This window comes from Trachemys scripta, chromosome 6 (assembly GCF_013100865.1).
Source record: "Trachemys scripta elegans isolate TJP31775 chromosome 6, CAS_Tse_1.0, whole genome shotgun sequence".
Lineage (NCBI taxonomy): Eukaryota > Metazoa > Chordata > Testudines > Emydidae > Trachemys > Trachemys scripta.
Window position 1 is genome coordinate 15,867,536 of NC_048303.1, and position 22,722 is coordinate 15,890,257.

The 22,722-nt window shown below is 39.9% G+C and overlaps 1 protein-coding gene across 1 annotated transcript in view; it reads left to right on the forward strand.

Moving 5' to 3' along the window:
- DCC (DCC netrin 1 receptor) overlaps positions 1–22,722 on the forward strand; it is a gene marked incomplete in the record, with an annotated part of 974,185 nt that overhangs the window by 909,190 nt on the left and 42,273 nt on the right. The window contains 4 exon segments of the mRNA XM_034774393.1: positions 2,398–2,560; positions 9,547–9,773; positions 14,017–14,133; positions 18,598–18,753. Coding sequence (XP_034630284.1) covers positions 2,398–2,560; positions 9,547–9,773; positions 14,017–14,133; positions 18,598–18,753 — 663 coding nt within the window.

The following is a 22,722-nucleotide window of genomic DNA, read 5'->3' on the forward strand; positions in this document are numbered from 1 at the left end:
GCCTGTCTGGGGTGTGTGAATTCTACTTAAAAACAGACAGTCGGTTCAGAATGGTGTCACAAAGCACTGAAATTTATGTTTCACTGTGTTTCAGTGCTATAGCAAACTGGAAAATATTGAAGCAGTAAGGACTGAGGTGCAAGGCATTTACTGGAAATTAATGACCAGCTGCTGGGAGTTGATAGCGATCAGCTCACTATTGCTATTAGCAACTAAAACTGAAAAAAAAGGCAATATGCATTTTTATTCCTTACATAGCCTCTATTGATATTTACCGAACAATTAATGTCTTGTGTATTAGCCAATCTGAATGTGTGATTCATCTCTCAAGATTCCATTCAGCCCATAATAAGCCACAGATTATATTGTATTGTATTTATTGATATAGCTCCTCTGATGTAAGGTGTTAATCATGCTTCACTTGGAACACAATAGCAGACAGAGAGATCAATCCTCTGAGAATCTGTGCTGAGAATCCTCATTTTCCATTAACTTCAATGGAAAAACAAGACTGGACCCCAAATGATCAAGTTACATCATTTCTTGTTTCAGATCCCAATACCACTAATTTCAAAGATTGGGCCCTTGCTCACTAGTTTTTATGGATGCTATTACATGGTGGATGGCACATTTTTCAATTGCGTTGACAGCTTCTTGCATAATTTACATAGAAAAATAATTACTCCCCTTGCATACCATCCAGAGAGGGCCCAATCCTGCAGTCTTTATTCAACAAAATTTCCATTTCGGTCAAAGGAAGTTTTTGCCTGAGTAAGGACTGAAGGTTCAGGATCATGCATTATAAACACTAGCATAGGACAATATGCACTTTGGTTATTTTGTTTGCTAATAGATTCTATAAAGACTAAGAGCTCAGGAAAACCAAGAGATGATGCCACTTAAGTTTGGTGAACTTGTCAATAACTTCATGAGCAGAAAGAAGAACAGGAGTACTTGTGGCACCTTAGAGACTAACAAATTTATTAGAGCATAAGCTTTCGTGGACTACAGCCCACTATATGCATCCGAAGAAGTGGGCTGTAGTCCACGAAAGCTTATGCTCTAATAAATTTGTTAGTCTCTAAGGTGCCACAAGTACTCCTGTTCTTCTTTCTGCTCATGAAGTTATTGACAAGTTCACCAAACTTAAGTGGCATCATCTCTTGGTTTTCCTGAGCTCTTAGTCTTTATAGAATCTATTAGCAAACAAAATAACCAAAGTGCATATTGTCCTATGCTAGTGTTTATAATGCATGATCCTGAACCTTCAGTCCTTACTCAGGCAAAAACTTCCTTTGACCGAAATGGAAATTTTGTTGAATAAAGACTGCAGGATTGGGCCCTCTCTGGATGGTATGCAAGGGGAGTAATTATTTTTCTATGTAAATTATGCAAGAAGCTGTCAACGCAATTGAAAAATGTGCCATCCACCATGTAATAGCATCCATAAAAACTAGTGAGCAAGGGCCCAATCTTTGAAATTAGTGGTATTGGGATCTGAAACAAGAAATGATGTAACTTGATCATTTGGGGTCCAGTCTTGTTTTTCCATTGAAGTTAATGGAAAATGAGGATTCTCAGCACAGATTCTCAGAGGATTGATCTCTCTGTCTGCTATTGTGTTCCAAGTGAAGCATGATTAACACCTTACATCAGAGGAGCTATATCAATAAATACAATACAATATAATCTGTGGCTTATTATGGGCTGAATGGAATCTTGAGAGATGAATCACACATTCAGATTGGCTAATACACAAGACATTAATTGTTCGGTAAATATCAATAGAGGCTATGTAAGGAATAAAAATGCATATTGCCTTTTTTTTCAGTTTTAGTTGCTAATAGCAATAGTGAGCTGATCGCTATCAACTCCCAGCAGCTGGTCATTAATTTCCAGTAAATGCCTTGCACCTCAGTCCTTACTGCTTCAATATTTTCCAGTTTGCTATAGCACTGAAACACAGTGAAACATAAATTTCAGTGCTTTGTGACACCATTCTGAACCGACTGTCTGTTTTTAAGTAGAATTCACACACCCCAGACAGGCTTTAAATTGTGCCTTTTTTATGGGTGGCTTCTGAAAGAGAAGGGGAGTAAATTGTGATCACACTGCATCAAGCAATTTGTCTTCCTGGGCATGAAATAAGTAGGCTATTTCTCATAAGCCATGACCTTTCATCAGTTATGTCAGAGAAGTATTTGTGTGGCATAAAATATCTTTTTTTCCTGTCTCTTTCAACTGGGGACAAAACTTATCCAGGCACTCTGATGGGCAAAAGGTCTATATACCAGATCTAGCAGTCTCTGCCAACTGTTGTTGTACATCACATCTGTTTTTTACACTCTGTTGTTAAATTTTGCTGCTGAAACTCTCTCATCATTTATATTTTTTCAGAACCTCCCATAGGGCAGATGCACCCTCCACATGGCAGCGTAACGCCTCAAAAGAACAGCAACCTTCTAGTAATCATTGTGGTCACCGTTGGGGTCATTACAGTGGTGGTGGTGGTGATCGTGGCTGTGATCTGCACCAGGCGTTCTTCAGCGCAACAGAGGAAGTATGTTGTTGGCAAATACCTGAACAAACAGACAAAAAAGTGGCCACTTTTCTGTTGTTAGGTTTCAAAGATGATATGAGCAAGGTCCTCAAATGAGCATTGAGAGGATGTGGAGTCACAGGCTGAAATATGTAATCAGATCCAGCCACATTGTACCACTTAAGGGGTCCATCGTTCCAGAAACTGGATGCAACTGGCCAGTGGAGAGAATTTCTAGGTCATATGGGAATTCCCTATTCCAGACCCTTTGCCACACATGGCTTACCCTGGAGGGAGCACATTGGGAGCACACAGTAGAATGGGAGAGGGCGTGGTGGGGCAAAGTTAGAGATGCTAAAAAGTAGCTCGAACATTTATTGGGGCCGAGGGCTGATCCTCAGAATCAGATAGCCAGAACAGCCCCCTCATGACCCACCCCTTCTCTGTTCAATCAAACAGGGGAAGAATCAATTCCATTGATTTAAGGAAAAATGTTATCTGTCTGTGTGGCTAATAATGCCTTCTAGGTACCAGACTGTCTGACTTACTTCCTCTCTCCATGCAGCTGAAAAATGGAGACGTTCAGGCTCAGTTTTCAGTCTATTGTGAGGCTTTTGTCCTGCAAAAGAAAGTCAACATCTGTTATTCCTGTTATTCATATATATATGTAAAAAATGCCAGAAAACAGCACTGAGACCATTTGAGACCATTTTCATATATTTTAAAGGGACAGTGTAGGGTGCGCCAGAGGTGGCATCTTTCTAAGTTGCTGGGGTGTGCTCAAGCTCTGCTCTACCCCAGGCACCTCCCCCACTTCACCCATTCCCCCAAGTCCCCACCCTTGCCCACCTCTTCCCGCACTCATCTGCCCTGCCCCATTCCGGCTCCCCTCCCCCGAGCGCACCCCGTCCTTGCTCCTTTCCTGCCGCCAGTGCCTCCTGCATGCCACCGAACAGCTGATTGCAGTGGGCAGGAGGCACTGGGAGGGAGGCGGAGAAGCTGATCAGCAGGGCCCGCTGATGGCAGGGCTGGCTCCAGCATTTCTGCCACCCCAAGCAAAAAAAAAAGCCACAATCGCGACCAGCAGCGGCAATTGGGGAAAGAAAAAAAGAAAAGCCGCAATTGGCGGCGGCAGTTCGGCGGCAGGTCCTTCGCTCCTAGAGGGAGTGAGGGACCTGCTGCCCCCAAATTGCCGCACATGCCGCCCCTTTCCCTTGGCCGCCCCAAGCACCTGCTTGTTAAGCTGGTGCCTGGAGCCGGTCCTGGCTGATGGGCAGGAGGCGCTGGGAGGAGGAGGAGGATCTGATCGGGGAGGCTGCTGGTGTGTGCTCTATTTTTTCCGTGGGTGCTCCATTCCAGAAAGTTAAGGGTGACATCTGGCCCTGGTATAAGAAGAAATTCCACTGGAGTCACCTAATTTGCTGGATTTTACCAGTTAATTGGTTGAGAATTATACAGTAATTATACTATTGAGAAAGAATGAACTTTCTGATATAAAATTTAATCATGTTTTGCATATGAGGAGGACAAATAGTCGAAGTGCAAGTCAAAAGTCTATTGCATTGATTTTTGTTGATGCTTGAAAAAGAGTGCAGAGTCATGGGCAGGGTAGGTATCCTTAGCCTCTGTTTGCCAGAAGCTGGGAATGGGTGTCAAAGGATGGATCACTTGATGATTCCCTGTTCTGTTCATTCCCTCTGGGGCACCTGGCATTGGCCACTGTCAGAAAACAGGATACTGGGCTAGATGGACATTTGGTCTGACCCAATATGGACGTTCTTATGTTCTTATGTGGCTAAACTGTTTCAATGTCTGCTGAAATTAGTTTTGTCCTTGTCAAGCTCAGAGGCAGGGGAGTTTATAGTATAATATTGTCACTGGGAGACAAATTTCCAAAAGAGTTTAGTACCTACACTCAAGGCTAGATTTTCAAAATATGCAGTCCCTATTTAGGCACCAAAATCAGTGAGCAGGTTTTTAGAAGAGCTCAATGTGACAATCACCTTCAATTGTGGGTTCTGAGCTCTGGCCCCGAAGCCCATGGAAGACAATGGGAGCCTTTCTGTTGACTGCAATGGGCTTTGAATGCAGCCTAAAGCTCTTATTGGATTGCTACTGTGTAGAAGAGATTGGAGGATGTGGAGACTAAGTTAACCGAAACGAAACCTTTTATACTGAAAGTGTTGGAGAAGGGGGAAAGCCATTACATAAAAATAAATAAATACATAAATACATAAATAAATAAATAAATTCAGGCTCAAGCTCCAGAATTCAAAAGTCTGAAGCCAAACTTCCTCATATTTGAGGGTGTCGGAGCCTCTTGTTCAGACCATTATGAAGAGATACCTAAGCTGAAACAAGGGGGTTTGGATCCAGCTTCCAATGTGGAACTTGCACCAGTAAGTTTCAAAACCTGTGAATGAGATGACATCAAGAAAAAGGTTGATTCATGTTGAATATGAACGAAACCTTCTTAACGGTGAAAGTTTTTAATAAAGTAGTGTACAGTAATCTCCCAAGAGCAGGGAAGGCCATACTCCTTGAGGCATTTAAAACATGAGTGGGCAAAACACTATAAAATATACTGTAGGAAAACATTGTACTGATGGAGGGATGGATTAGGAGACCTAATAGCTATTTTCTGTCTCTGACTTCAAGGAGGAATAATGTGTCAGCCATACTAGCTTTCTAGTAATGTAGATGTCTATAAAAAAGCAGGAAAGTGGGATGATTAAGTGTTCAGGTTTATGTTATTCTGTAGTACCTACAGCAGGTGCTGCAGCTCTTGAAGTATGTTGAATTGTCTCATATTCTGAAATATCTCAGTAGTCATATCCTCTGTGGTACTAGAAGTTTACTGGCATGCACTCAGAACATGGCCACTGATACTTCCCTCAGGTGGGAACTGCATCTGTTTGCCCTCATTGGCCAGTGCCAGGGGCAGCCCTGTGCCCCATCCTCATGTGCAGCCTTACTATTCATTAATAAAAGATCAGGCAATTTAACTTCTATATGTAACACGTCTCCCTAGTATCCACATGTATGTGTGTATATATGTATTTATTTGTTTGTCGTGGACTAGGACCCCATTGTGCTAGGCACTGGAGAAGCACACAATATAAATATGGTCTCTGCCCCAAAGACCTTACAATCTTTATAAAACAAGAGACAACAGGTGGAGAGACAGATAACAATGAGACAAAATTACATAAAGTAAAGGGCAGTAAATAGAGAGCAAATTAAAGACAATATTAAAAAATATGACCTAGGACTAAAGATTAAAAGAATTGTTCATGTTTAGACTGGATAAGGGAAGGCTGTTGGGGACATGGTAACAATCTTCACATATGTAAAAGGTTATAATAAAGAGGACTGTGATAAATTGTTCTCCATGTCCACCGAGGGTAGGACAAAAAATAATCAGCTTTGTTTGCATTAAAGGGTTTAGGTTACATATTAAAAAAAACTTTCTAACAATAAAGATAGTTAAGCACCAGTTGTGGAATCGCCATCACGGGATATTTTAAAGAACAGATTAGACAAATATTTGGCAGTGATTGTCTAGATATGCTTAACCTCAGCATGGAAGGATGAAATAGATGATATCTTGAGGTTCCTTCCAGCCCTATGTGTCTGTGATTCTGTGTTATGCAGTATATAGCCAACCCGTGGACTTCACTGTTGCAGGAGTTTGTCAGGATTGGATGGTAAATGACATTGTGCTTAGATTGTATAATATAATGCTTATTAATGGCCTTTGCAGCAAGCTAAAACCATGAAATCTCACATGTGCAATGTAAATTTAAACCTGAGAAGTTCAGAAAACTCAGCTACTGGCCACCTCAAGAAGCAAGGTACTGGTATAGGTTGACCTCTAGTCTGATCCAGTTAGGTAAATCCTATGTTCCTAAGCCACTCCAGAGCACAGCAGCTACATGATAGGAGGTTGTTCTTCAGAAGTTGTCAAGTAGTGAATATGATGTTAGGCATCTGAAGTGGGTAATGGAAAAGTATGAGAAATAAATAAAGATTGCCTGCAAGGTACTATTATAACTGAAGGTAGCAAATGTGTATAGAGGTAGGAGAAGCTAGGTGGAGACTTAAAGGAAAAGCAAAATAAAATTCAGGCAAATAAGTCAGCAGCCACTAGACATCCTCAGTATGTCACTGCAGTTTTCCCTTGGGATATATCTTCTTTTTTCGTTTCACTCTGCATCTTCCACCTTGACATTGCTCATTAGCTGCAGCTTATGTTTTTGACTCTTGCCTGCCAGGCATTAGGTTGCATTTGTTGGTGGTGTGAATGGTGGTGGGGGAGACATGTCATTTCCACTCCTTTAATAGTAACCTGCAGGAAATAACTGAGCTGAAAGTGAAATCACTTCTCATTTGTAAAGAGATTTTTTTTCTTACTAGCACCTTTATATCAGCTGCGTTCCCTTTACTGCAGCCCGTTACAAAAACAAAAGTGCGACAACTGTTATATGTATGATGCTGTCAGGGCAAATGGGGTGAATTGCAAAGGGCTTCATTGAGCTTCTCTTCTATTTATTTGTCTACAGCTGCAGGGAGATAGAATCCCTATCTGCTGGAAGACTTATGATATGGTACAGTAATTGGTTTAAATCAGAGACAAAAAGCTGTTCTCCTGCAGGGGACAAAACATCCTTTCCAAGGTCTGATGCTAATGACTTATCAGCTATGTCTTCACTTATTTGCCTCATCCAAGCTGTTTCGGATAGTGTCTGCATAACAAGAAGCAATGTTTCAGCAAAGTGGAAAGAGCCTTCTTAAAAGATTCAACGTGTAGTGTGTCTTAGTGAATTCCACAAGGTGTACTATATAATTCCATACTCTCTCTGTGTGTGTATTGCAAAGTTAGAGTAAAGAGTAGTGCATCTTAATTTTTAATTCAATTACCAAAAAGACATTTAAGATTTAATAGTAGTTGCACTCAGCACCATATATCTTCAAAGCACTTTACAAACAAATGTATGTTCATGACTCCCATGCAAGATAGCTGCAGTAAGTAAATGTTATTCATTTTATTGATTGCAACTTGATCAAGTAATGGCAGAGCAGAATTAGAACTCAGGAGTTCCTGGCTCAATGGTCTTTGAATTAGGCCTGTGATGACTTGGTAGATGTAGAAAATGCATTTTGGCCTGAATAGCTTGTGGGGCTCAACAGGAGTTGGTATCAGAGTGGTAGCCATGTTAGTCTGTATCCACAAAAACAACGGGGAGTCTGGTGGCACCTTAAAGACTAACAGATTTATTTGGGCATAAGCTTTCATGGGTAAAACCCCCATTTCTTCAGATGCATGGAGTGAAAATTACAGAAACAGGCATAAATATATATTGGCACATGAAGAGAAGGGAGCTACCTTACACGTGGAGAACCAGTGTTGAAGGCCAATTTAGTTAGGGTGGATGTGGTACACTCCCAATAATTGATGAGGAGGTGTCAATTCCAAGAGAGGGAAAATTGCTTTTGTAGTGAGCAGGAGCGCCGGCAGCCTTTTTGGTGCCCTAGGTGGCAGAAGGTCCCGCCCCCAAAATGGCGCCCCCGACAGAGGCGGCGGAAGGTCCTGCCCCCAAAATACAGCCGACAACCGCAGCGGCCGGATGTTCGGCCGCCGTGGTCGTCGCCCCCCAAATTTCAGCGTCCTAGGCGACTGCCTAGGTTGCCTAATAGGTTGAGCCGGCCCTGGTAGTGAGCCAACCACTCCCAGTCCCTATTCAAGCCCAAATTGATGGTGTTAAGTTTGCAAATGAATTGTAGTTCAGCAGTTTCTCTTTGAAGTCTGTTTTTAAAGTTTGAACAGGAGTTGGGAGTGCTCATCACCTGTGAAAATCAAGCTGCTGTTTTTCTGATGACTAAATGTGCACCCAAGTATGAAAATTTTGGCCTTACTGGCGTGTAGCTCACTTTCCTCACCTATAAACTGGATTATACTTATCCGTTTATATAAAGTGCTTTGAGATCTGCAGATGAAAAATGCTATGTGAATGCTCAGGCAGGTTGTTCTGCAAATACCATTAAAAATAAAACAGAGGGGCTGCATGTTTTCCATATTTTTAGACTGCTTAAAGTGAGTTTAAATAATGCATCTCCAATGAGACTTGTTAGGTAGCTGCAACAGAGAGCTCTTGATTTATATTTAAGTTGCATACGTTTTCTTTAACAGCAGATGCACATATGTCGCTGAATGTCTGTGCGTGCATGTTTTGTGTATATACACACACACTGTATGGTCTTGTAAGGATAGAACATATTGTAATGAATATACATAAGGAGGAAAGTTAATGTTGCTGTGGGGTATATCACTCTGAATTTCTTAGCTTTTGTATGATAAAAATCATGTTTTAATATACTTTTAAGAAATATAATGTATGCTGTAGCTGTTTATGGAAAGTATGAGACCTGCAGGACACTGTGGAAATATATACTGCATTATTCAATTGCTGTTGCTATATGTAGTTAAATCAGAAATTATAGTCTTCCCAAGAGGAACTTCACAATTCTTTCTGGAAGGAATTTTTCTCCAATCGCACATCAGCTGGTGCACAATGACCTACCCTGCTGAGCCCCAAGCCCACCCTCTGGAGCAAAGAGCAGTATTTACTCTCACTTGCCCCTTTCATTCCTCTCCTAAACATATGCTGTCAGTGAGACACCTTTATGTTTAACGGATTGGCAAGTGGCCTCATCTGGAACTAACACCAGTGCCACTTCATGGATCAGCAAGCAGCTGGTGCTAGACAGAGAGACACCTGGTACCCACCCCCGTGCCTTGGGGATTTACCATATCATGGCTATAATACATTTATCTCTAGAGGCCTAAAGGCATAGCAGTCAGATCCAAGATAACTGGTTCCTAAGCCTTGTCGGGCAAACCTAAATGGATTTATTTGTTGTGTAACCTGAGATCACTTAATTTTTATGGGTATTTTTTTTTTGTTAGGGGATATTTTCTTAGATTTCAATCTGGACTTTTTCCACAGAAAGCGTGCTACCCATAGCGCTGGGAAAAGGAAGGGCAGCCAGAAAGACTTGAGGCCCCCAGACCTCTGGATACACCATGAAGAGATGGAGATGAAGAATATTGAAAAGCCATCAGGTTCTGACCCCTCAGGAAGAGACTCGCCGATGCAGAGCTGTCAAGACATCACGCCAGTCAGCCACAGCCAGTCTGAAACTCAGCTGGGCAGCAAGAGTGCCTCACAGTCTGGTAATATCACCGCCATTGTGCTCACTGAAATGTTCCAGCTCTCACCTGCCTGAAGCTGTTTTTAACTTCAAGAATCTGTAGTGATATGAAAATATTCTCTTTGGGGGGCAGAATAACATAGTCAGTCCTGAAATCAATAAACCTGAGTGCTATGGTCCAGATTTGACCTAGCTGTATACAGTTATGTCAGAGAGAGAAAAGGGTGCTCATAATCCTTGTACATGGGCCTGCCACCCTCCCATTGTTGCACTCCTAGACATAAGAACTGGGGAGTCTAGACCCACCAAAGGGAGCATCCAGCAAAATCAAGCCAACATAGGGTGGAAATGTGCAATGTACATTTGTAAAGGGTACTACAGTGGTTGTTCTAAAATGTGCCTCTGGGGACTCCCCTGCTGCAGGCCCCCTCCACCAATGCCAGCCGTGCTTAACAGGCCCAATACAGTTCTGGTGGTATTGCCAGCTCCAGGCATTCAAAAATCACAATTCAAGCCATCCACAGATTGGTTTTTATAAATCACGAGATTTAAAAAGAATTAATTTAGGCTCTGTTTATTTGCCTTCTGGTGTTGGAGTATTTAGAGTCATGCTGTCAAGATAATAACCAGATTCCAGCAACTGGGGCTCTAGCAAACACAACAATTATTAGAAGACTTGTAATAACATTGTGAGAGTTGGCAACACTGCAACTGGGCATGGTGGCAGATACTTCTTGTCTAATATAACAGCATGACTAACTGCATGGGTAGCTTCTAATGCAAGTGGAGCAATACATATGCTGAAATTGAGATCTGAGGGAATGAAAAATCACCTGGACCCACAATTGATGAACAGAGTATATTGTATACAATATTGGAAGGTTTTAGCTTATCATAATCAAATATTCCCAATTGCTTTAATGGATAAGAATGATTTTTCAAGAATTCAAACATTAAGCAACTCAATAGTGTCTGCAGAACAGGTAGTGTCTACAGATAATAGTATCAACAGGTAAATTTCATTTTTTCAAAATGACATGCTACTTTGCATCGGTTAATAATTAGAAGAATATGCATCATGTTTGATTTCTACTCCATTCTTTCATGATTGGCTCAGAACTTCAGCTGGAAATCAAACATTATTGAGAGCTTGTCTGCACGATCAATTAGTACACCACAAACCGGGGTGTACATCTTCAGTGCCCTAGCCTGCCACATATGAACTGATCATGTGGACTCTATTGTATGAGCCAGCTAGTCAACGTGTATTATGGTACTTGAGCAAAAATAACAAGGAGTCCTGGTGGCACCTTAGAGACTAACAAATTTATTTGAGCATAAGCTTTCGTGGGCTAGAACCCACTTCATCAGATGAATGGAGTGGAAAATACAGAGCCAAAAAGGTACTCAGAAGTCACCTACTACAAGACTGGCCCAACAAAGAAAGTAACGTCACTCAATAACAATCCTAAAAGTGGCAATTCTTCAACAACAAAAAACTTCAAAAACAGACTCCAACATGAAACTGCAGAACTGGAATTAATTTGCAAACTGGACACCATCAGATTAGGCCTGAATAAAAACTGGGAGTGGTTGGGTCATTACAAAACCAAAACCTGATTTCCCCAATACTAATTTCCCCCTACTGTTACTCACACCTTCTTGTCAACTGTCTGAAATGGGCCACTCTGATTACCACTTCAAAATTTATTTTTCCTCCCTTGGTATCCTGCTGTTAATTGAATTGTCTCGTTATACTGACCTCATACTTGGTAAGGCAACTCCCATCCTTTATACCTGCTCCTGTATTTTCCACTGCATGCATCTGATGAAGTGGGTTCTAGCCCACGAAAGCTTATGCCCAAATAAATTTGTTAGTCTCTAAGGTGCCACCAGGACTTCTTATTGTTTTTGCTAATACAGACTAACACGGCTACCACTCTGAAACCTATGGTACTTTAGTGTACAGTTGTAGGCTCCACATAGTGGACCCAGCAGACTAGCATACTTTATATTCCTGGCTTGCCATGCACTAAGTCTCCATGTAGACAAGTCTTGAGTTTGCATTCCACTTTAGGAGACTCTATTGGTGGTGGGGAACACAGTGGGAAAAAAATCAAATGAAAAATGGAGCAGAGAGACAACACAGTAAAAAAGAGTTTCGCCACCGTAAGTGAGATCAGAATTTGGCCCAGAGAGAGAGAAACTCTCATGCAAAAAATGCAATTTAAGTGTAGTATATAGGCAGCCTCGCTTTTCTTTTCTATCCTTAAACAGTATAGGTTTCCCTTTTGTTAGAAATTTTTTTTTCAGTAATAAAATGTAATAGGGTGAGGAAGAAGCAGCAATATATAGATTCAAAATATAAGTATATTTGGCATGAGTTTGCATGGCTGCATCACTCATGAGTGACAGTGACAAGTTAGTCTGGAAAATCACATAGGGTTTTAAATAATGCAGATTCTTTGGTGATATATATGATGGTAAATGCTTAGATTTCTTCAGCTGCTACTATTGTTTGTATCTCTATTCCTTACCTACCATAAGAGGTAGAGGCTTTAGTGTGAAAGAAATGGCAGACCTAATAGGATTTCAAACCTCTAAAATGATCTAAAAGTCATAGGTTGCTGTCAGGATTTTAGGGTTTGATATCTTACATAGTGGTTTGTCTTTTTTCTTTTTTTAATTTGTATTGGATTAGGACCTAGAGGCCCCAGCTTCATTGCACTAGGCACTTTACAAACATACAACAAAAAGATGATCCCTGCCCAAAAGACTTTAGAATCTATTCACAAGTAAGATGATCGTGGGGCATAATCCAAAACCCATTAAGATCAACTGTAGTCTTTCCATTGACTTCAATGATCTTTGGATCAGACCCAAGATAAGCAGTGGTCACAGCACACCAATTGCCTAACCAGAAGGGCTAGATACAAATACATGCAAACAACTAGGCCAGATACTTTTATACTTTTATAGTACTGGGAATCCTAGAATATCCAACTGAATCAAACATATTGTCCTCGCCCTATTTCATCACTAGATTTTGGACCTTAAAACAGTTACTGCTGCAAGACTGAGATTTTAGTCCTGAGAACTAAATCAAGATAATTTGAAGAAAAGAAGGAAAGAGTTTTGTGGAGAGTCTTATTAAAAAAAAAGTTTATGAGCTGCTCAGAGGTTTAGAAAGTAATAGCCCCAGTGGAGATGAGTAGGCACAATAGAGGTGAACTACTCAAAGATACCAAATAAATTCAGTTTATTTTGTTATGGCAATAATTAACTTATTTTCCACGTGGTGGTATAACTACTTATGTGATATTAATATAATATACACCTCTACCCCGCTATAATGCGACCTAATATAACATGAATTCGGATATAACGCGGTAAAGCAGAGCTCCGGGGGGGCAGGGCTGCGCGCTCCCGTGGATCAAAGCAAGTTTGATATAACGCGGTTTCACCTATAATGCGGTAAGATTTTTTGGCTCCCAAGGACAGCGTTATATCGGGGTAGAGGTGTACATATCAGATATGATACAATCTGAGAACCAGAAAACATATCTTCTATTTCATTGGGAATTACTGTACCAAACATCCCACTGAAAACAAGGTACCTCCATGACCAGAGATTGTTACCCTAGCTTCTTTGGTTACACCAAACATCTCTGTATGAGTGTAAGTGGACTAAACTTTTAGTTTGGCTACCTGAATATACCTACATCTATATTTCAATATAAATAATATGATAATAAAATGCCTGATTTTTGTAGCTGCTGAGCCAATCATTTGAATTGGCTGGGACTTAGTGGGTGCATATAAAGCATCTGTGCAGATAAGGCCAGTTATTTAGGTGCTAGATTATGGATTTAGATGTCCAACTTTATGTACCCAAATCTGGCCATGATACTTTGTTTGAACTTTAAGGGAAGTGGGTAATAAGTAATGTTGAGGCAGAGGGTTAGTGTCATTTTTATGAAGCGATTTTTGTTTCAGCAGCAGGGAGAAAGGAGAGTTAAACCAGGATGTGATTGTAAAGGGAGAAATTCCCAAGTAAGAAAATGAGAAACAACCATTTTATTCAGGAATGGTGTCCGAAGTAGTCTGTGCAGAGCTATTAGGAGATGATGCCATTTAAGTGACCAATTTTAATGATAGATGTATGAAAAAATATCCATTCACTTTACTGCAAGACGTACGGTAAAGAGGGAAACAGTTTGGTGGATAGCCATTGTTAACATAGCCACTGTGTTGCTTTTCACTAGGTCCTGACACAGAGGATGTGGGAAGTAGTATGTCCACGTTAGAGCGCTCGCTTGCTGCCCGCAGAGCCACACGTGCCAAGCTCATGATTCCGATGGATTCACAACCAAGCAACCCTCGTGAGTAGTGCATCTCTTACTCCCGCTTACAATTTGATGTGAGAACAATAGTGCATCTAGAGTCTCTTTCATTTGAGGATCTCAAAGCATCTTACAATATTAATTAATTAAGCCTCATAATACAACTACAGTAAGTAGCATTAACCACATTTTACAAAGGAGTAAACCATGGCTTCTCAAGGCTTCACAATGATTCAGTAGGTGGAAATAGAATCAAGAAGTCCTAACTTCCAGTCCATTGCTCTAATCAATAGACCACACATTTCCTATGTGTACATTTCCTATGTGTACAGTACTTGGGGACACACATTACAAAGATTTATATTTACTATGCTAATTGCTGTTCTTCGTTATAAAATTTAGCCAGCAAATGTACTCTTATGCATTACTGTGCAGTGTGATTCCCAACATGGATTACAGGATGGAGATGTCAAGTCTCTGGAAAGAATCCCTTGGTTTTATTGAACTGCTCAGCACACATTAAATCTAGACATTATTTGGTATATGTTACATTTCCAGTAATCTATAAGGCCCTGATCCAGCAACCCATTACACAGGTGCTTAACTTTAAGCACATGAGTGGTCCCATTGATGCCAATGAAACAACTTGTACTTTAAGGTAAGGAAGTACTTAAACATACTGAGGCAAAAATCATTCCTGGGAACTGTCTTCTTTTTAGGCTGTATCCACTTGTAGATAACGCGATCACATACACACTTTGACATTCCGACCTGACATGCTGCTCCCTAAGGGGAGTTGAAAACATAAAAAAATATTGGAGAATGCACAGGATAAAGATTCAGTGGGTTGGATTCTGATCTCATTTACTCCAGAGAAAATCAGAAGTCACATCACTGATGTTGATGGGGCTGATAATCCCCTCTCTCACACTAGACTTACGCTGCTATAACTGCACTAGCTGCAGTAGCATGACTCCTGATTTACCCTGATACAAGGGAGAGATGAATAAGGGCAGTGGAATTACACTGATGTAGAAGTGTTGTAGGCAAGATAAGAATCAAATTCATTGTAATTGCAATGGTACAATACCAGTATAAGTAAAATCAGTCCGCTTTATAGTAGGTCAGTGTATATGGATACGTGTGCCGTTGGGTTTTTTAGGATCAAATCATAAATAGTTTTAGAAGGGTGAGGTCCTGTTTTCTATCTCTATCCTACTCTCACTAGTATATGTCTAACAGAGAGATTATAATATATAATGATACATGGGGGAAAAATCGATCTCACATTTAGGTCTAATTTGTGAACTTTTTAGGCTGGGTTCTAATGAACCTGTTTCTTTCTCCATAAAATAAAAGTGGATTGTTTTTGAGGGGCTTTATCATATTTTTTAATTTATCTGACTCAATGTGCCAAACACTGAAAGTAATATGAAATAAACTATAGAAAGGACCGAAGAAATGAAAACAGGTAATTATTCTGAAATAAAATAAACACATTGGCACTGTTAAGTGGCAAAATAGAAGTGACTTAAGCTGATCTTAAAAAGCATAGAAAATCAGTTTATTTGGGTTCTTCAGGATCAAATGAGCTATTGAATGAAACTTTTTGTATTGACATGAAAGGGCAAAACATTGGTGAGTTTCATAATGCTACAAGAGAGACTGTTTGAGGCCATCATTGTTATTGAAATGTCGCCATCATGATACTCTTAAGTCTCTAAATTCCTTCACAGAAAGGCACTAAACTTAATAAAGCAATTGAAGAGCGTTTCATAGGGTCTTGGCAGATTACAGTCCAATGATGCTAAAGTTAGTCTCAAAGGAAATCTGGTTTAATCTCATTAATAACGAAGACCTGGACCCACACAAGGACAAAATTGAAAAACAATTCAGAGCATTGTTTCCAATATATATCACACAATTGATCTCAAATACACAATCAAAGCGTTGAGAGTTGAGCTGAAAACCAGAAAAGAGGCTGAAATGCAGCTGATGATACATAGTCCTAAACACCTTCCTTCTCCCCAAGCATTTAAAATTAAAGATCTGGATTTCGATCCCAAGTCTGTTTGTGAAGAAGGCTATATCACAATCTGTTGTATCAAAATGGTGACAAGTTATGGAGTAAAATCTTGGAAAATAGGACAGTTGAATTCAGAGTGTTATCTATTGGTGAAAGACCTGTGCACTTCTCAGCACCAACACAGCATTTTTTTTCATTTTCTGATTGGCTTAGTCAAAACATATTAATAGGGTAGGGTGACCAGATGTCCCGATTTTTATAGGGAGAGTCCTGATTTTTGGGTCTTTTTCTTATATAGGCTCCTATTACCCCCCACCCCCATCCCGATTTTTCACACTTGCTGTCTGGTCACCCTATAATAGGGTAGGTGCTGACAACAAATAACTTGACAAAAGTGTGTATCATTATAAAAGGGCAACTTTTTAAAAAGGAGGTAGACAAATTTTGACTATTTAGTATTATGTTCTTGTGATTTACCTACAGAATTCCAATCTATTCATTTTTTTTTTATAAAACTTACATCTGTATGAGGAAGAAATATGCTCATAGAATGAATCACTTTTTGGGGTTTATTTTCACTGATTTTTTAATTAAGTCTTTTTTCTGAAATTGTGGAAAATCACAACAACCCTGTTTTGGTGGTGGAGACGATCATGTTGATGTGTTTGGCAACATCTGGGGATTTTGGGCTACTGAGCACAGCTTTGGAATTCCTACTTCATAATCTCAATGAGCCATACTTAGATTACATTTTTATTGGGCATAGTGAAAAAATTTTGACGCAAGAGGGCAGTGGTCAGAGAGCTCCAAAATTTGGCAAGGGAATTTCTGCTTTCAAACTCCTAAAGCATCCGTATCAAATACAAATTCAATTCTTGGTAGGCTATGTCAGAACAAATTTCTTGTCATATTACAGAGGTTTATTGAAAATGCTTGAAGCTATCTTTTCCCTTAGCTTTTCTACATAAATATAATATTACAGTGAATACTCTGATTTTTTTAAAATTCTTATTGCCTATGCCTTGGAGAAGAATGAAGGGATGGACTTCAATAAATGTGTTGGTTTTTTTATGACTCAATACAGAATGATTGTTTTTGCAGTGCATTAACAGTGTTACAAGCAGGAAGACTATTATTTAACCTTTCAAAAGTGTGAATAAAATGATTTCCACAGATAAAATTAAATCTTTGAATAGTAAGATTACTATTCTAAGGATGCGTAAATTGAACCTAGACATTTTGAATGTTCAAAATACTATGATTATCATTTCTTAATAAAAGTTGTGTGCGATTCTACACTTCCCATTTTCCTCTGGAAGTACAGAAATGCCCAACAAAGACTGTGTCGTTTAGTGCTTAAAGAAGTAATAAGGAATAAGCTCTTTGTGTGACCTTGGGCAAATTTCCCAGTTTACAACTCTGTGGTGGATGTAATAAGGGCTAGAAGTAATAATAATGTCTACTTTAACATTTATAATATTGTTTGCAATTCACGTGTGAAAAGTGCTACATAAGCCAAAAAAATTCATCATTGGGCCAAATCCTGAAGTTCCTACCCAATGTTTACTCGGGCAAAACTTTTGTTAAAGTCAGTCGGGGTTTCCCTGAGTAAGAAGTGCATAAAAACCAGTAAAGGAATTCAGAATTTGGCCCATTATTTTTGTTATTGGTTGTTTATTCCTGGATTGTTCAAAACCAGAGCATATTGGAAATCACTCAGAAGAAATCCTGATTTCATTAGATTTTGAGCCAGTTTCCAAACCAAAATGATTCATATGCTTTGGAGAAGCTTTAAATGTTCAGGGGATTATGGTAATTTGTGCATAACCCATTGTTTCTCTTTCCTCTCTTTGTTGGTTGTAATTCCCATTAGAACTATTATAGTTAAATGTACACACTGAGTGAGGAAGTAGAGTCAGTCTCATTTACGCTGGTGTTAATCAGGAATAACTTTAGTAGAGTCACTAAGATTATATCCTGGCCCTTAAAGCCTTGATCCATCCATTTTCCTTTCAAATATTTGTCACTTAACAGGAAAATATTCAAACTTGTCTGCCTAATCTGCACCCTTGAAACAGGCATTTATGTTTGCAGATAGTTTCATACTAAAAGTGGCTTTTTGTATGTGAAAATATCCCAGTCACATGAAACATGCCTATTTCTGTATACTGATGTGGTCTACGTATGTGTGTTGGTGTGTCTATAAAGAGCATACATGCAATGTTTGTTTGTTTATTTATTTATCTATTATTTATATTACCATAGCATTTAGGATCTAGTCATGGATCAGGACCCACTGTATCTGGCATGATACAAAATACATATTTTGTGGCTGCAGCTTGGGCACCCTGCTTTGGAAATGTAGCCATTTGTAGTTTTCTGCTGGATCCATCCATTTATTTTTAACCTTCCTCAAATACCGACAGAATGTTAAGAGATCTTTAATTCTCTCTCTCTCCTTCTCTCTCTCTTTTCAGCTGTTGTCAGTGCCATCCCAGTGCCAACACTAGAAAGTGCCCAGTACCCAGGAATTCTGCCATCTCCAACATGTGGATATCCGCATCCGCAGTTCACTCTCCGGCCCGTGCCATTCCCAACACTCTCTGTTGACCGGACCTTTGGAACAGGAAGAAGTCAGTACAGTGCCTTACCTTTTATTTTGATGTTTGTTTTCTGATTAAGTGTTTTGAAGTGGTGTTTAGACTGGAAATAAGGCATACATTTTTAGTAGTGAGGGTAATTAATAATTGGAACAGGGGTTGTGTTGGATTTTCCCTCGCTGGCAAACTTTAAATCAAAATCGGACGCTTTTCTAAAAGATCTGTTCTAGTGCAAACAGGAATAATTTTGTGAAAGTTCTATGGCCTGCAGGAGATCAGACTAGATGATCACAATGTGTCCTTTGTGACCTTGGAATCTATGAATCTATGAAATAGGAAACACAGTATTATTTTCTTATCAGGAGGACAGTATACTTTAAAGGAAGGCTTATAACTAGCTTAGAGTTTGTGTACACATTAATTTGAACAAAATGACATCTCACCTAGTGACTGGGTTCCTCTGAGTGTTTTCTGGTAGGAGCCAGTAATAAAAAGGAAAATATCTGCAGTTGTGTAGTACAGTATAGTTTTGAAGTGTAGTAAGAATGCATGCAGTCTTTGCAGTTAATTCCTTCTCCTCAAAGTTAACTAGTATACAATATAAAAAGAATACATGGTGGGTTGCATTTTCAAAAAGCACTCCATCCTGGTCTAACTTGAAATCAATGGCAAAATTCACATTGAAATCAATAGAAAAATGTCATTGATTTCAGTGGGAACAGAATTAGGCCAGTGTTAATTGGTCGTCAAAATCCCACCCAGCATTCTCTATATTAAACCTAGGTTTCCCAAAATTGCACTAATATTTCCTTACCAGCAGACTTGTTCCTTATAAAACATTGTCATCATATACTCCTTAAATTCAGTGTTCATCTGTGTTTAATGCATTCTTGTGCATTTGGAGGATCAAAATATTATGGTAGAGAGCTCATTAGTTCGTACCAGGTAGACTGAGAATAGACACCAGAGAGCCTTGCTTCACACCTCTTCTTAGAGGTTGAAAGTTGTTGTGCCTCTTCAGTATCGTCTGTGTCAAATCCCCCAAAGTTTTAAAACCCCTTGGTTTGTACCAAAACAAGATTTATTAAAAATTGAAAGAGAATTGGATCAAAATAAAAAAAACAATCTGCATAATGTATCTTGCTGTAAACTCTGCACCAAGTTATCTAGATAGGTCCAAGTATGTCATTAAACTTGGAAGAAATAGTGCATGCTTCTGGAGAAGGTATACTTTTACCAGCTTGCACCTTTGTCCATGACAGTTTGGCTTGGCAGCATTTCTTCGACTCAGGCATCTCATATCATCCTTTGCCCCCTCATCCTCTCAGTTTACTTTAAACTGCCTTCCTATGGCATCTTCCACAAAGATATTACCATATATGGACCCTTCAGGAAGGATATAACAGTCTTGTATGAAATAATAACACCTATCTCTTATGTAGCACTTTTCATCAGTAAATCTTAAAGCACTTTACAAAATGGGTCAGTATCATTATCGCCATTTTACAAATGGGAAAACTGGGGCACAGAGAGGTGAAATGACTTGTGCAAGGTCATCCAGCAGGCTAATGGCAGAGCTAGGAATAGAACCCATGTTTCCTGAGTTCCAGACCATTGCACTCTCCACTAGCTCACACTGCTTGCCGTGACATAGATTTACCAGACTTATATTCTTTGGAGAAATAGATTGGTGTACTTTTGTTCCTGTACTCACTTTACAGTTTATAATGCTCTTTGGAAAGCATATGCACACAACAGTTGTCCCTCAGCCTCACCTTCACACCTTATTTTTAAATAAGCAGTCCTAACATCATGGGCCATATGTTCTAGCCTATTAACATGCTTTTGCATGTTAATTATCCTAGCTCGAGGGCTCATATTTTCTTATAATTCCCTCTTAACTTTATTCTACTCTTCAGTATGAATTGCTGACATATTTATGTCAATCTATCACACACATTTTTCATATTCCTGGCAGTCTGTGCTGCTAATTCATGGAGAATAAATTCCATGAGTGGTTTTTCTCCTGTTTGATTTTTGCTTTCAGTCATTATGGTCAGACCCCGATGGACTGACAATTGACATTTCAGTAGAAGGCTTATTGGTAGACTGTGGGCCTAGATGTTCTATCCATGAACGCAGTATCATTGTCACCTTCTTCCCCTACAATGACTGGGTCCAATACAAGGCTAAATGGTAGTTGCCTCTGGAGGGCCTGTCTGGGGCAGCTAACTCCTGGCGGGATGTTTCTGTGTGAGAATATAGACCTCCCTCACCCCCAAATTATCACAGATTTAACACGCAGAAACACAGGGTCTTCAGCTTTTTGGTGTATGGACACCAGACTTGGGAGGAGAATTTTAACTTCACATTACAAGATGTTGGATTCTGCCTACCCATGGCAATGGAAGAGAAGATTGACAGATTGGAATGTGTGGTCTTTATCCTGGAGAGTTTAAAAAAAATGTGGATGCATGGGCAATTGCACCTCTGATAGGCACTTTGATAGTGTTCACTGGGGCAATGTGGAGCAGGGATCGTACATTTCATAAGTATGTTTCATGGTACATTTCACAAGAGATTATATGTTTAATAAATTGTCAGCAGTATAACACAAAGTAAGGCATGCACAAACTCGACACTCCCCTGAAGAGCACTGGACAGGAGGCTGGTGTCCTGTCCCCCATATCTTGTAGATGGTTTCCAACAGGATGGATGGGAACATGACTGCCTCCTTTTGAGAGAAAGCCCTTTGCTCCCCTCTCTGGACTCTGCTAGGTCAGCCACTATCATCTTGTCCTCCTTGTGGCGTTACCTCATCGTTTTTCTAATACCTCCAGACTTCTCCTGTGACCTCTCACAGCATCCACCCCATCAAGTGCCTTCATCCACAAACAATTATTTTACATGGCCCCCATATTGTCAGACTTCTCCCCAGAGGATGTCATGGCACACCTCAGTCATCTGATCAATATCTTACACTTTTCTTGTGAAAAAAATGCATTTTTGAACTGAGTCTGACCAACCTGCCCACCCTGGACTCACCACTGGAAGCAGGTGGTGAGAGCAGCTGAGCATTTCTGTACAGCAGTGATTGATCCAAAGCAGATATTTCTGCAGCTCTCCAGTAGGAATTGTGAAGTACTTCTCTCAGAATGACATCTTGAAAATTTCTGGCTAAATATTTTGCTTTTAGACAGCAGAGTAGAAGTGAGGAGCATTATCTGTGGCTAAATTCCCACACATGCAACAAACCAGGTGGGAAGTCAAAGAAGACATTATTACTTCTGCAGCATCCATCAGAGATGCAGGAGACTCAGCTGCAAAATATCACAGAAAGAAGCACCACAAAACTCCATACACAAAAAAATCCATAAGGCAGAAACTATTTTCATATATGTTGTTTGTTTTATCAAACAACCAGCCAAGCAATTGCCTAGCTTTCTGTAACAGCATGGTGGGTTAGCTTTCTGCCTGAGAGAAATGGAGAGGAGGCTATATAGATAGATAGATTTGTGTGTGTGTGTATGTATGTGTATGTATGTATGTTCCTGCTATCTCTACTAATGCTCCCACCACTGAACACAGGGACTGGCAGCAGCACATAAAAGAATGGCTGTGCTCCTTGTGGCACATTTCCTTCCTGCACACTCAGCCAAAAGACAACATTAAAAAGCAGCTGGAGCATCTGCTTCATGTTTGGATCACCTTACCAGGTCTCCCATATGGCTTCTCTCCTGCAAGAAATGGTTTCAGCAAAATTACTCTAGAATTCTGACTCAGTCATATCCACTTCTTTGTCTTAATCTGATCATGTGGGGTTTTCTTGACAGTGAACTGCAATTGAAGATCATACTAGGGAAGGTGCATAAGGTACATTCGTATCCATTTGAACCACACAGTGAAAACCCCATGAGATTCTTGCCCCATTGCAGTAAAGTTTAAAAAAAAATACATGCACTGCAATAATTCCTTTGCAGTGAATTCTACCTACTGTACTAC